General features: G+C 50.1%; 2 protein-coding genes across 3 annotated transcripts; both read right to left on the bottom strand.

Annotated features, from left to right (window-relative positions):
- Window positions 1–5,542: 5,542 nt before the first annotated feature.
- Window positions 5,543–8,493, bottom strand: LOC123175275 (ATP-dependent DNA helicase DDM1). 2 transcript variants are annotated; one of them, XM_044590188.1, is made up of 5 exons: window positions 8,031–8,289; window positions 7,606–7,940; window positions 7,349–7,535; window positions 7,085–7,260; window positions 5,543–6,378 (listed from the first exon to the last, which is right to left on the bottom strand). In XM_044590188.1, exons 1-5 carry the CDS (start codon window positions 8,037–8,039, stop codon window positions 5,766–5,768), a joined length of 1,320 nt encoding a protein of 439 aa, XP_044446123.1. In that variant the 5' UTR covers window positions 8,040–8,289; the 3' UTR covers window positions 5,543–5,765. The 2 variants fall into 2 exon arrangements, with proteins under 2 accessions (XP_044446123.1, XP_044446124.1); XM_044590189.1 differs by lacking the exon at window positions 8,031–8,289 and adding an exon at window positions 8,321–8,493 and having other exon boundaries at window positions 5,544–6,378.
- Window positions 8,494–11,673: 3,180 nt separating this feature from the next.
- On the bottom strand, window positions 11,674–12,386 carry LOC123175260 (non-specific lipid-transfer protein 2-like). Its single transcript, XM_044590187.1, has one exon. It carries the CDS (start codon window positions 12,314–12,316, stop codon window positions 12,023–12,025), a length of 294 nt encoding a protein of 97 aa, XP_044446122.1. The 5' UTR covers window positions 12,317–12,386; the 3' UTR covers window positions 11,674–12,022.
- Between the last annotated feature and the right edge of the window lie 200 nt (window positions 12,387–12,586).

The following is a 12,586-nucleotide window of genomic DNA, read 5'->3' as shown; positions in this document are numbered from 1 at the left end:
TAGAGACGATGAAGCCTAAGAGTTTTCCGGTGGGCACGTCGAAGACGCATTTTTCCGGATTGAGCTTGATGTCGTATGTTCGGAGATTATCGAACGTGAGCCTCAAGTCGTCTATTAAGGATTCGACGTGTCTGGTTTTAATGACCACATCGTCTACGTATGCCTCCACTGTTTTGCCGATCTGTGTCTCCAAGCATGTCTGAATCATGCGTTGATAGGTTGCACCGGCGTTTTTGAGCCCGAAAGGCATGGTGTTGAAACAGAACGGGCCGTATGGAGTGATAAATGCCGTTGCGGCTTGATCGGATTCCGCCATCTTAATTTGATGTTATCCGGAGTATGCGTCGAGGAAACATAGTGAGTCGTGTCCTGCGGTAGCGTCGATAATTTGATCGATGCGAGGGAGGGGGAAGGGATCCTTTGGGCAAGCCTTATTAAGGTCCTTGAAGTCGACGCATAGGCGCCAGGATTTGTCCTTCTTTGGTACCATCACCAGGTTTGCTAGCCAGTCCGGATGTTTTATTTCTCGGATGAATCCGGCCTCCAGTAACTTGGCTAGCTCTTCTCCCATGGCTTGCCGCTTAGGTTCAGAGAAGTGCCGAAGAGTCTGCTTGACCGGCTTGAACCCCTTTAGAATGTTAAGGCTATGCTCGGCCAGCCTGCGTGGGATTCCTGGCATGTCTGAAGGATGCCAGGCGAAGATGTCCCAATTTTCGCGCAAGAACTCTCGTAGTGCGGCGTCTACTGTGGGGTTTAACTATGCCCCGATAGATGCTTTTTTCGTAGGGTCCGTTGGGTGGACTTGGAATTTGACTATTTCATCCGCTGGTTTGAAAGAGGTGGATTTGGGTCTTTTGTCGAGTATCACGTCGTCCCTGTCCACTGTGGAGCACAGCGCCGTAAGTTCTTCGGCCGTGAGGGCTTCGGATAACGCCTCGAGGGCTAGTGCGGCGGTTTTATTTTCGGCGCGGAGTGCTATGTCCGGATCACTAGCTAGGGTGATGATTCCATTGGGCCCGGGCATTTTGAGCTTCATGTACCCGTAATGGGGTATAGCTTGGAAGATCGTGAGTGCCTCCCGCCTAGAAGGGCGTGGTATCTGCTATTGAACGGGGCCACTTGGAATGTGATTTCTTCGGACCTGTAATTCTCCGGCGTGCCGAATACCACATCCAGTGTGATTTTCCCGGCACATCGTGCCTCGTGACTAGGGATGATTCCTTTGAAGGTCGTGTTGCTTTGCTCTATGCGGCTTCTATCTATTTCCATTTTTCGAAGAGTCTCCTCATAGATGAGGTTTAATCTGTTGGCACTTTAGTAAGACGGAAGCCGTCCACAATTGGACTAAGGACCAAGGCGGCTGGTGTTCGGGCTGTTCGGAATTTAGGTTCGTCACTAGCATTGAAGGTGATAGCCGTATCGCTCCATGGATTTATTGCTGCCACGTGGCAGACTTCGGCAAGGCTGCGGAGTGCTCGCTTATGCCTATTATTTGAGGCGAAGGTCTCGAAGACTGTTAATACTGTATTGTTATTCTCCACGGGATGGTGCTCTGCGGTATTGTTGATGAGGAGATCCTCACCGCCTGGCCACCTGCCGGAGTACCCAACATGCTCTAAGGCTGTATGTTGGTATGGTATCCGCTGTACTGTGAATTTTGCATGGCCCATTAAGCCATCCCTCCAATACGGTTCCACGCCCTGTAGTGGGCCTTTGTTTCTTTGTAATTGGATCGGGTGACTTACGAGAGTACACCCTTTTAGTTCGGACGGGGGGTTTAGTGAGAGCCAGAGGATCCCAAAAGTTTGTTTGGGTTTTCCAGGCGCTTTCCATCGCACAGTACTTCCGTCCTATGGACGCCAAGTCAGCGAAGCGTGTTATGTCACGGCGACTTATGGCGTTGAGGATTCCCCTGTCCGTGCAATTTTTGCAAAAGAATGAAATTGCGTCCTCCTCGCGACAGTCCTTGACCTTGCTCATTACAAGGAGGAATCTGGCCCAATAGTGATGTACTGTCTCCTGGGGCTCTTGTCGAATGTGGGAAAGATCGCTTATATCTGGGTGGGTGGGTGGATTTAAGTCCGAACCCTGACCCGATCGGAGACCCAGGGGCGGAGGAGTTTCCGATCTTGGAAGTTCGGGCTCCGGGATATTGCCCAATAGGTCTAGCCCGCTCCCTGATTCTAGGTTCAAGGTTTGGGCCATGTCCTCCCGTAGACAAGTATCCGGCTCGGAGAGCTCGGGAATCCGGACATAGTTTGTCCTCAAGATAGAGGAAGAATCGCCGCATTGCTCCTCCACCACCTCTATCTGATGGGTGACCGGAGGGGAGTTGATCTCCCTTTGGTCGGGTTTAAGCCCGATCTGATCATAGTCCGTAGCGACTCCCAAGGCAGCGATGCGATCCAAGAGCTTGTTCAAGGAAGAGAGCTCCATTGGATCCAACTGTTCGGCGAATTCCGAGCCGACGTGGAGGCTGTTTTCGATGACCCGAGAAGTCATCGTCGGCGCAGCGGCCGAACGGGCGGTCATGACGAAACCGCCTAGTCGGAGGGTTTGGCCTACAGCCAGGGCTCCCCCAGAGGTGATGTTGTCCTTGACAACGAGACGAGCCATCCAGTCCTATGATGACGGCACAGTGGAACTCTCAATGAAAGCACCAATGTCGGTGTCAAAACCGGCGGATCTCGGGTAGGGGGTCCCGAACTGTGCGTCTAAGGCAGATGATAACAGGAGGCGGGGGACACGATGTTTACCCAGGTTCGGGCCCTCTCGATGGAGGTAATACCCTACTTCCTACTTGATTGATCTTGATGATATGAGTATTACAAGAGTTGATCTACCACGAGATCGTAGAGGCTAAACCCTAGAAGCTAGCCTATGGTATGATTGTTGTTGTCCTACGGACTAAACCCTCCGGTTTATATAGACACCGAGGGGGATAGGGTTACACAGAGTCGCTTACAAAGGAGGAGATCTACATATCCGTATTGCCAAGCTTGCGTTCCACGCCAAGGAGAGTCCCATCCGGACACGGGTCGAAGTCTTCAATCTTGTATCTTCATAATCCAACAGTCCGGCCAAAGGATATAGTCCGGCTGTCCGAGGACCCCCTAATCCAGGACTCCCTCACCTCCGCCGCCGTGAGCCACCTGATTCCCCTTTCCCCTCTCACAATTTCTCACCGCCGGCAACCACCCGCCCCGCCTCCAGCCGCCATGTGGGGGCGCATGTGGAGCTCCGGACGCGGCTTCGGCAGCAGATCCGGCCGTGACTGTGACCCGGAGCGCGAGCGGCGCGAGGAAGCGCGGCGCCCGGAGGTGGACTAACCACGGGATGTCGCCGCCGGCGAGCTTCAACCGCCGCGAGACGGAGGAGTACGACCGCCGGCGCGCGTCCTTCTCCTCCGCGAGGTCCTACGCCGGATCCTCCTCGTCCTCCAGCGCGGGCTTCCTCCCCGTGAAGAGGGAGTGGTCGGACGACGAGGAGGAGCCGGAGCCGCCGGCGCCGTTCGCCTTCGTCCCGGTGAAGGAGGAGCCCGAGGAACCCGCTCCGCTCGGCCGCCGCGCAGTCGTCGGCCCCGAGGACTACGTCGCGGACTTTGACGCCGTCGCTGCCGCCATCGCCGAGCGGAGCGTGCGCGAGGAGGAGGAGCGCCGGCGCCACGCCGAGGAGCTCGAGGCCCTCGAATGGCGGCAGGCGGTCGCCGACAACCGCGCCGCCAACGAGAAGGCTGAGGAGTGGCGCCGCATCCGCGCGGAGCAGGCGGCGAAGTACGTCGACCTATGCAGCTCCGGCAAGGAGGATTGAGCGTCCGGCTCCTCCACGGCGTCGTCCAGTTGCCGCGACCTCGCCGCCGTCAGATCCAACCCCTCTGCTAGTAGTTTAACGTAGTTTGTAGTATAAACTATGCTTGTAGTTTGTTGATCATGTGATAAACTATTAGTGCAATTTCTCCCGCGAAAGTGTTTTTTCAAATTATGCAGGTTTTGATACGGGTTCTGTTCGCCGCACATGTTTTCGACCCGCAAACGCGATCTTCGTGAAACCGCAAACGCGTTTTGCGGGTCGAATTTTTGCGGGGTCTGCTAGAGTTGCTCTAAGGAAACACCGTAGAGTCGCGAGATTCGTCGTTGTTAAGCCCGAGAGTCCAAGTCTTGGAGAAGCGCCAAAACTGAATTTCAACAAAGTAGGAGTAGGAAATAACCTGCATGGTTGGTTCACCACCCCCTCCTCCTCCCTAGCCGCCCCTCCTCCCTAGCCGCCCCTCCTCCCTCCTCCTCCCTCCCAACCCTAGCCGCCCCTCCTCCTCCCTAGCCACCCCTCCTCCTCTTCCTTTCCTCGTCGCCGCCTGAGGCAGCCGCCGGGCAAGCCCGGGGCATCAAGGATGGTGGCGGCGGGGCCTCGGTTGCCCTGCCTCTGTGTGGGAAACCCCGGATCTGGAGCGGCGGCTCCATTGGCAAGGCACGGCCGGCTAGCAGCCATGCGGGCGGTGGATCTGGCGTCCCGGCTGCGCGGGCGGCGGGATCCGGTGGTCGTTGGCGGTCGGCGGCGGTTTCTGCGGTGGCTGGTGCGCGCGATCTGGCGCCTCCCCTCCTCCCCTGTTCGGCGTGCGGGCCAACCTCGTCGGGCCGCGCTTCCTTGGGTCGCCGGTTCTGTACAGGAGGCGCTGCTGGTGGCAGGGATCTAGTTCGGGAGAAATCCTTGGTCGGCCATGGCCGGCCGCGTCGACGGCGACGCCTGAGGGCGTCGTTCCCCTCCTTGAGGCGTCGGTATGGATTGATCCCCTCACTTCCCCTTCCCCTAGGTCTCCCGGGCGAAAGCCCTAACTTTGTTGGGCGGCGACGACGCTCACGGCGCCGTTCCCTTCTTGAAGGCGCCGCTTTGGGAACCTTGGGGCTGGGTGGCGCTTGTGAGTGGTAGGCGACGGCGGTGGTGCGGCCCTATCCTAGCATGGATCTGCGTCCGTTGCTTGGAGATGGACTCGCGTAGGTGAAGGTCGTTGTTTGGCATCATGGTGGCGTCGATGGCGGAGGCACCTGCCAAGGTTGGCACCTCAATCTGCTCTGAAGATGGACCAGTGGAAGATGGCGGCGACGACATATGTGAGTGCGTCAGACAGGTTTGTGCCCCGGACCCGGTATGTGGCTCAGTCGAGGCCTCCAGCTTTAGATGTTAGGCTTAGGTGAGAGGTCTGGGTATTTGGCCCAGCTTGCACCCCTTCATCATATGGATTGGAGTAGTGGCAGATGTTGCCAAGATGGTGGATTCATGCATATTGTTGTACTACTTTGTAAGGTCCTCGAGAATAATCAATAAAATGGCCACATGCATCTTCCAAATACAGAGGCCGGGGGTCATCCTCCTTTTCTAAAAAAAAAACCTATACCAGCAGAAACAAGTAAATGCATCTGATTTTTTTTTATATAATTTAACACTCGGTATCAAATGCATGAATGGCAATGCAGTTGGGAAACAAGGAGACTTCATACTAGTACACCCTCTGTAAACTAATATAAGAGCGTTTAGATTACTACTTTAATCATCTAAACGCTCTTATATTAGTTTACGGAGGGAGTACTAGTTAAGGATATCATATGAATAACTCCATATATACAGCATTGCTCCTGGGCCATGGCCGGCATCACATGGTCCAACACTACCGAGACTAACTAATCAGGAAGGGAGCATCAGGAGCATGAATTCCATCAGGTAACATCTAAACATGCAGGCGCATTCATACTGCTGGAGCGACAGAGCAACCACTAGTTGTTTCCAATCTCCATGAGCAGCCAATCCTTTCTCATGTCCATCGGGAGTGCCATGAGAGACTCAAATCGGCGGTCATCACGGATAAGAGCACTGTAGGCTCTCAGAATATCAATACGGGCTAAGTCAGGTATGTTTTTGAGTGCCTTGAAGATTATTTCAGGGGAACTTGAATTTGGCACTTGCACATGCACAGCTGGATTGCTTTCGCCTAATGGTGAGATAGGTGCATCATTTGTTCTCGGCCTCTTACTGACCTTATTAACTTCAACTTCCAGGCCCAATTGACCGATTTGCGTGTTAGGACTACCTTCACCATCAGTTACACCAACAACCTCTGCTGATACCTCTTGACAACTCTCACCATCAGTCTTTGCGCCTTCTTTTGTCGCGTTGTCACCGGAGCATGTGATGCTAATTGCAACCGAGTTCCGAACAACTTTAGTCTTGTAGCATGTGGCACCTTTGTTTTGTGGAACCGTGTTTTGGACAGCCCCCTTCATGTCCCTTAGAAGGAATGGGCGCAAAATGGCATGAAGCTTCGAAAGAAGGGCCCTTCTTTCCTCTTCAATTTGTTGTTCCTCACCTTCTTTCTCAGATTTATCAAACCTTTAAAGAAGGTGGTTGTCAGCCGAGGCGAAAAAAAGTAATACACAGAATATTTAACAAATAGCTTAATTGTTAGAAATATATGAATCTTACTTGATTTATAAGTAAGTTTCTCAGCAAACATAACATAACAATATATAATAGAGTTAAGCAAAATACAAAGTATCAAGTATATGATAATATTTGATAGACAATTTAGCAGCAGCACTGTAGTTTTTACATACAACTGCAGAAGAATATGTTCCAAGAGTAGTATTTAAATAGTAAAATCACTGCAATTATGAGTTTATGGCAGATAACTGATAGTAAGAAAATTTGTTTTCCCCTAGTTTAACAGATACGTTTACAATGTTCTGATCACATTATGTGCTTCTTAGGACCATTCTACCTTTACAAATCCTGATAGGTGTTTGGGCTGGAACAACAATCAGCATGTCAATTCTATTAAATTCATATACCAATATAACAGTTATCAGGCCAATGCCATGCAGAGTAGACCATTCTGGAAGATAGGTAACATTCCATCAGAAAATTCAGGTAACTATAAGTATAATCAAGAAATGCAATTTAGCATCACAACAGCAATTTGGGCACAGGAAGTGCTTCTAGCTCATGAAGAACATGAATAAGATATAGAATAGCATATATAGACTGTTCATAAGGTAAGGGGTGTTCAGAACTTTGAGTGTTCAGTAGCAAATCATACCACGAATCAAATTCCTCACGAGATGAGAATGCATTAGGCAGAGCAAAGTTCAATAGCGACCACAGCTCTGCTAGGTTATTTTGAAAAGGCTCCCTTATCAAAAGGAGCTTATGATCCATTGGCTGGCGCTTTACCGCCTCCAATACTTCGTGTTCTCTTTTCTTGAGTTGATAGCCCTGGAACACGAAGCATGGAAATGACATGTAAATACAAAAGGGATAAGGGATAAAATGTTTGTTATTGATATAAGTGTTTTTCCATCACCTCGTCGACAACAACATATTTCCAGTCATACTGAGCAAGCAATTGCTTTTCTACCATGACCATATTATATGTGGTCAGTATGATCGGGAAATCAGGGCCAACAGCTTTGCGCGCAAACTGTTTTCTCATTGTTGCGCGACCCTGTTGGTTTCCAAAGTAAAACAGTTCCTTCATAGATGGAAAAAGCCTGAAACCATGTAATCCCCATGTAAGATATGAACTAACGGTGAAATGCAGTGTAAACTTAGAAACTTTACCTTATCTGTCTCAACCAGTCTCCAATACCGTTGTCCTTGTCCAGAGAAGAAACTATCAGGTATGGACCATGCTGGCCACTCTGTTTGGGACGGTCAAGAAACACAAGTGTTGGGATTACACCCCCAGCTCCCATTTGATCCCCTAGTATAACATTTAGTCGATGCGGCCACATCGATGTTAGCCACTCGAGACACTCGTCCCATATCTCTTCTTCTGTCATGGTAGCGTAGTCAGCGGTAGATCTTGTAGGGATTTGGTCTGTCAGTGCCAGGATCCCATCCAATTTTCTGAATAGCCTCTTAGGGTCAGAAGCAAGTGCTGCAGATTCTGCCATCTTCACAGACAAAAAAGGGATAAAAATTGTCAGAGGAATTCAAGAAGCTACAAAAATACAACAAATCGCACCAAGAAAAGGCGAAATAACCTCGTCCATCTAGAGATCTAACCACGGGCCTTTTTTCCCCAATAAATCAGGTCATGAATCAGCGACCATCCCCATGCCATACCACAGAAGAACTGAAGAAGGGCTAAAAATTGTATACCCGAACGAGCACACTAGCAGATCTGAACACGTTGGGTACAGGAAAGGAAATCTAGCACAAATTGAACTGGATGGGCAAGGATCTACACTTGACGCCGCATGGTTTCTTCAACAAAGATCCCGACAAAATTTCTGGTAGCTATTTCGGTAAATCCAGGCTGCGAAGACCATACCTTGAATTTTGATGTCCGTTTGCGGCGAGCGAAATAATCGCTGGAGAAACTACGAGATGGAAAAAAGAGGGGCGGCCGATGAGGAATCGGTGGGTGGTCGAAAAAAGAGAGGGAGTTTCAGGCGGGAGAACGAGAGAATTTGCGCGCCTTCCCCCCTCGCTCGCTCTCCAGCAACTTTCCCATTAACTGGAGCATAGGCCCGTGCGTACTATAACTGACCCTTAAATTTGAGCCCATGACAGTCCATGAAAAAATAAGTTGGGCTGTGTCGAATCGATTGACCCCTATTTTGGGTCAGTCGAATTGCTTCCTGGGCTCGTTTTTCTTTTCTGGGTTGCATTTTTTTCCTTTTCTCTTTCCTTTATTGTTATATGTTGTTCTTGTGGGTTTTTGGGTGAGTGTAATATACATACAAATACTATATAATATGTGCCAAAAAATCATTATATGATTATTTTTGCATATTACGATAAGGTGCAATTTTGGTGCGAAGTTGTGCACATTTTTTTTATAAATTTTATTTCTTCTTAAAAGAAATACCAACGCCACTAATTCATTATTTTTCATAAAAAACATTATTTTGATATTGCTTTAGTCTTTACTTCATTTCCATTCTACTTTAAGGTTAATACCAATACCACTATTCATTTATTCTTGGATTTTGTTTTTGCAAGAGTTATGGTCAAAAGCATCCCCCGCGTCTGGCGACACGGGGGAAAGACCTCGCCACCGCTCGAAGGCCACCTCCACCACCGCGCCCCGCTACGCCGTTGACGGAGGGCCGGCCGGCGAAGCCGCGCCGCGCCCGAGGATGGTGACGGCGGGGCGGCCTCGTCCTCCTGCCCCTGCGCCAGATCCCCGCCAACCCTCGATCTGGCCGAGGGCACCTCCACCAACGCCCTCTCCTGCGCCGCTACCGGTAGGCCGGCCGGCGAGGCGGCGCCGCGCCCGGAGCTGGTGCCGGTGAGGTCTCACCCCGCCCCCGCCCCCGCACCCCCCTCCCCTCATGCCGGAGCGCCGCCACCACCACCCCTCCGATCTGATCTGGCGCTCCGTGGTCGCGCACCTCCTCCAACTGCTGCGGTTCGTCTGCCCGTCTGATGCGGTGGCGCGGCCACGCCCATGGCTGGCCTGGCCGGGGTTTGGTCCTGCTCCGACGCTGACCACCCTTCGTCTCCGACGGCGCCTCCTCCGAGCGGCGGTGGCGGCCTCTGCGCATGTTTGGTCATGGTGGTCTCTCTTGGCAGTCGGTCAAAGCTTTGTGGTGGATCCCCGTCGACATCACTCCAGTCCCGGCGGCCATGAACCTGCGTTCTCCAGTGTTCATGGTCTGTCGGTGCTATGCTGGTGAGGATTTTCGGCCTCAACGCTCCGGTAGCTGCGTCCCTTCCAGCTACTTTGGCTTGTCGGTGTTCTGGCGGCCACGTCTCTCGCAGTAAGGATCTGCGTCTCCTTCCGGTTCCTGGCTTGCTAGCGGCGTCGGCCACCACCATCCCTCCGCATCAGCTCTCTGCCCGCTGCCTTCCCGACCCCGTCCACCCCACACGCCATGCCGGCTCCAAAGCTCGCGTTTTTCGACGGTGGCAGGTGCAGCCTCACCTTGCCCCTTATATGGTGGCGGCGGTCGTCTGGCGTGCTGACTTCTTCATCTTCGGATCCTCATCTGGCGACAATGGGATTGCTCGAACTAAGGCCAGGCGAAATCCTTGCTCGGCTTGCCGATGCTGGCAGCGGCGGCACTTGTGGGTGTCGTTTCCCTTCCTGAAGGCGCTGCCATGGCCTTTATCTGTGCCCCTCTTCGAGTATCGGGGGAAACCCTAGATCCGGTTCTCCGGATCGGATAGCGGCGGCATAACGATGTCGTTCCCCTTTTTGAAGGCGCTATCTTGCTAACTCGTGGCGTCCCCGGTGTTGGATTTGAAGATGTTTGACGTCTTGCTAGTTTGGCTTGCCTCCCTAGTTCTAGGCTTGGTGGGTTTAGTTGTGTCTTTTTCCTGTTCGGGTTGAGCATCCCTTGTCTCTCTGCTATGGGTTCCATGCTCATGCCTTCTCGCGTTCATGTCATGTTTTGTAACCCTCCTCTGTACTCAATTCTCTTTCTTCTATCAATGAAATGATACGCAAGCTTTGCGTATTCGGGAAAAAAGTTCCACTTTTATATGCTTAGTCTTGCATATTTTTAAAAAGCGCAATTTTTATGTAAATTTCGTGCAAATTTTGTCAATGTTTGTTCTAGATTCTTTTTCCCATTTTTTTGTTCTCAAATGGTAATACCAATGCCAGTAATTCATTCTTCCTAAGGAAATTTAATTCTTTCTTTTGTGGGTATTTTTGATTCATTTTTATTTCTCTTTTATGTTTCTATGTGTTTTTCTTTTTTCTTTCCTTTATTGCTTTTTTGTGTTTTTTTGGCTAAGTGTAATTATATACAAACAAATAATATATAATATTTCCCAAAATTTCATGATTATATGACTATTTTTGCATATTACGATAAAGTGCAATTTCGTTGCAAAGTTCTGCGCAAGTTTTTTATTTTCTGACTTCTTAAAGGAAATACATTATTTCAGTTACACTATGTGTAAACTATAGTAGAATGCGAAAAATGCACTATTATATGCTTATTCTTTGCATATTTCAAAAAGTGCAATTTCAGTGCAAATTGTGTGTAAGTTTTGAAAGTTATCCTTTTTCATTTTCTTTCTTCTTAAAGGGTTTCATTCTTTCTTAGAAAAATTCATTATTTTGATTTTGTTTTAGTTTTTTCTGAAAGGGTAATACCAGTGCCACGAATTCATTCTTCCATAGAAAACTTTGTTTTTTATTCATTTTTCATTTTGTTTTAGTTTTCATTTCTTTTCTTTTGTAAGGGTAATACGGATGACACTAATCCATTACTTTTTAATTTTTTTTGCGGAAATCTCACTATAATATGCTAAGTTTTGCATAGTAATAATATATTTTCCAAATATATGTATGTATAAAAATAAATATGTGTGAGAATGCTATTCATAGGTGAGATTGCACATGTATAAAAATGAATATACATGTGTGAGATTACACATATAGCCACTAACCATTGCATGCAATTATGTGTGAGAATGCTATTCATAGGTCATCTGCAAAGACTTGGCCAATTACTATACTAGAGCAGCTAGTAACTAACGTAAAAAAAAAGTAGGCTGACTTGATAGTATTGGACTGGAGCAGCCCATGGTCCAGCTTGCACCTGTGCGGATGCTGCGTAGGCTTGTGTGGCTGCCTAATTAATCATGCTTGACTGAAACAGAGTTTGGGGTCAATCGACTGACCAAAAATTTATTTCAGTCGATTGACCAGTAGCCACGCCCGCTCGGCTAAAGTTTGAAGACATCAGAACAAGATATTTATTGCTGGAACAATCATATGGTGCCACACAGAGTACATGATCGTCACATTGGCATAACATAAGTCCAGGCAACTCCCTCCATACCACACATAGTACACGACCGATCGATCGATCAGCGTGATTTATTTCCACTCACCGTATAATTCTCTCTCTTTATATGTAATATAGCACTCTCGTACGATTTATTATTACCTCATACGTCCTCAAGTGACATCACAAAGCCATGCCATGCCACACACCCACACCACACGTAGCGTACGTGCAAAACGCGAGGGAGATGGATCATGGATGGACGGAGCTCACGGGTCGACCGCTCAGCACCTTGGCAGGCGCAGCTTGCACGCTGCGAAGACCTTCTTGCCGTTGGGGGAGTTGACGTAGCGCTGCAGGTTGGGGTCCTTCTTGTACTTGCACAGGCAGCTCGCCGGGTGCGCCTTCAGCTTCCCGCAGCACGCGGCGCTCGGCGCCGCGTTCCCGATGATCGCCGGCGCGCACGGGGTCAGCTGCGTCGGGCTGCACGTCGCCGCCTCCACCATGCTCGGCGCCGCCAGGAGCGCCGTCGCGAGAGCCACAACCATGAAGCAGACGAGGGTCGCCTTGGCAGCCATACCTGCTTGGGTTCTTCGGAAGCAAAGAGGAAGCTTGACAGAGTGAGCTCCTATAGGATATGGGAGTGTTCGTCCGAGTGTGTTGCGGGAAATGGAGAGCGGTCGAAGGTGTATATATAGGCCCGGTGCAGCACGTAGTAGGTGAAGCGCGAGACACGGTGTGCGATGCGGGAGCGTCAAGCATGCGTGCACTACGTATGCCATGCGTGGCGCGCGGACACATGTACAGTTCCACTGGCGATCAATGATCGGGACGGCAGGGTGGCGCAT

The sequence above is a fragment of the Triticum aestivum genome, chromosome 1D (assembly GCF_018294505.1).
Source record: "Triticum aestivum cultivar Chinese Spring chromosome 1D, IWGSC CS RefSeq v2.1, whole genome shotgun sequence".
In the NCBI taxonomy this organism is placed as follows: domain Eukaryota; kingdom Viridiplantae; phylum Streptophyta; class Magnoliopsida; order Poales; family Poaceae; genus Triticum; species Triticum aestivum.
The sequence above is the reverse complement of the archived record's forward strand: the minus strand, read 5'-3'. Positions and strand labels throughout refer to the sequence as shown.

Excerpts from the sequence above, each read along its gene's own strand:
- LOC123175275 (XM_044590188.1), bottom strand. Across the intron at positions 7,536-7,605 it reads GACTGGTTGAGACAGATAAG|GCTTTTTCCATCTATGAAGG; the intron begins GTAAAGTTTCTA and ends ACATGGTTTCAG. Across the intron at positions 6,379-7,084 it reads CGTGAGGAATTTGATTCGTG|GTTTGATAAATCTGAGAAAG; the intron begins GTATGATTTGCT and ends CCTTCTTTAAAG.
- LOC123175260 (XM_044590187.1), bottom strand. The coding sequence starts at position 12,316 with ATGGCTGCCAAGGCGACCCTCGTCTGCTTCATGGTTGTGGCTCTCGCG.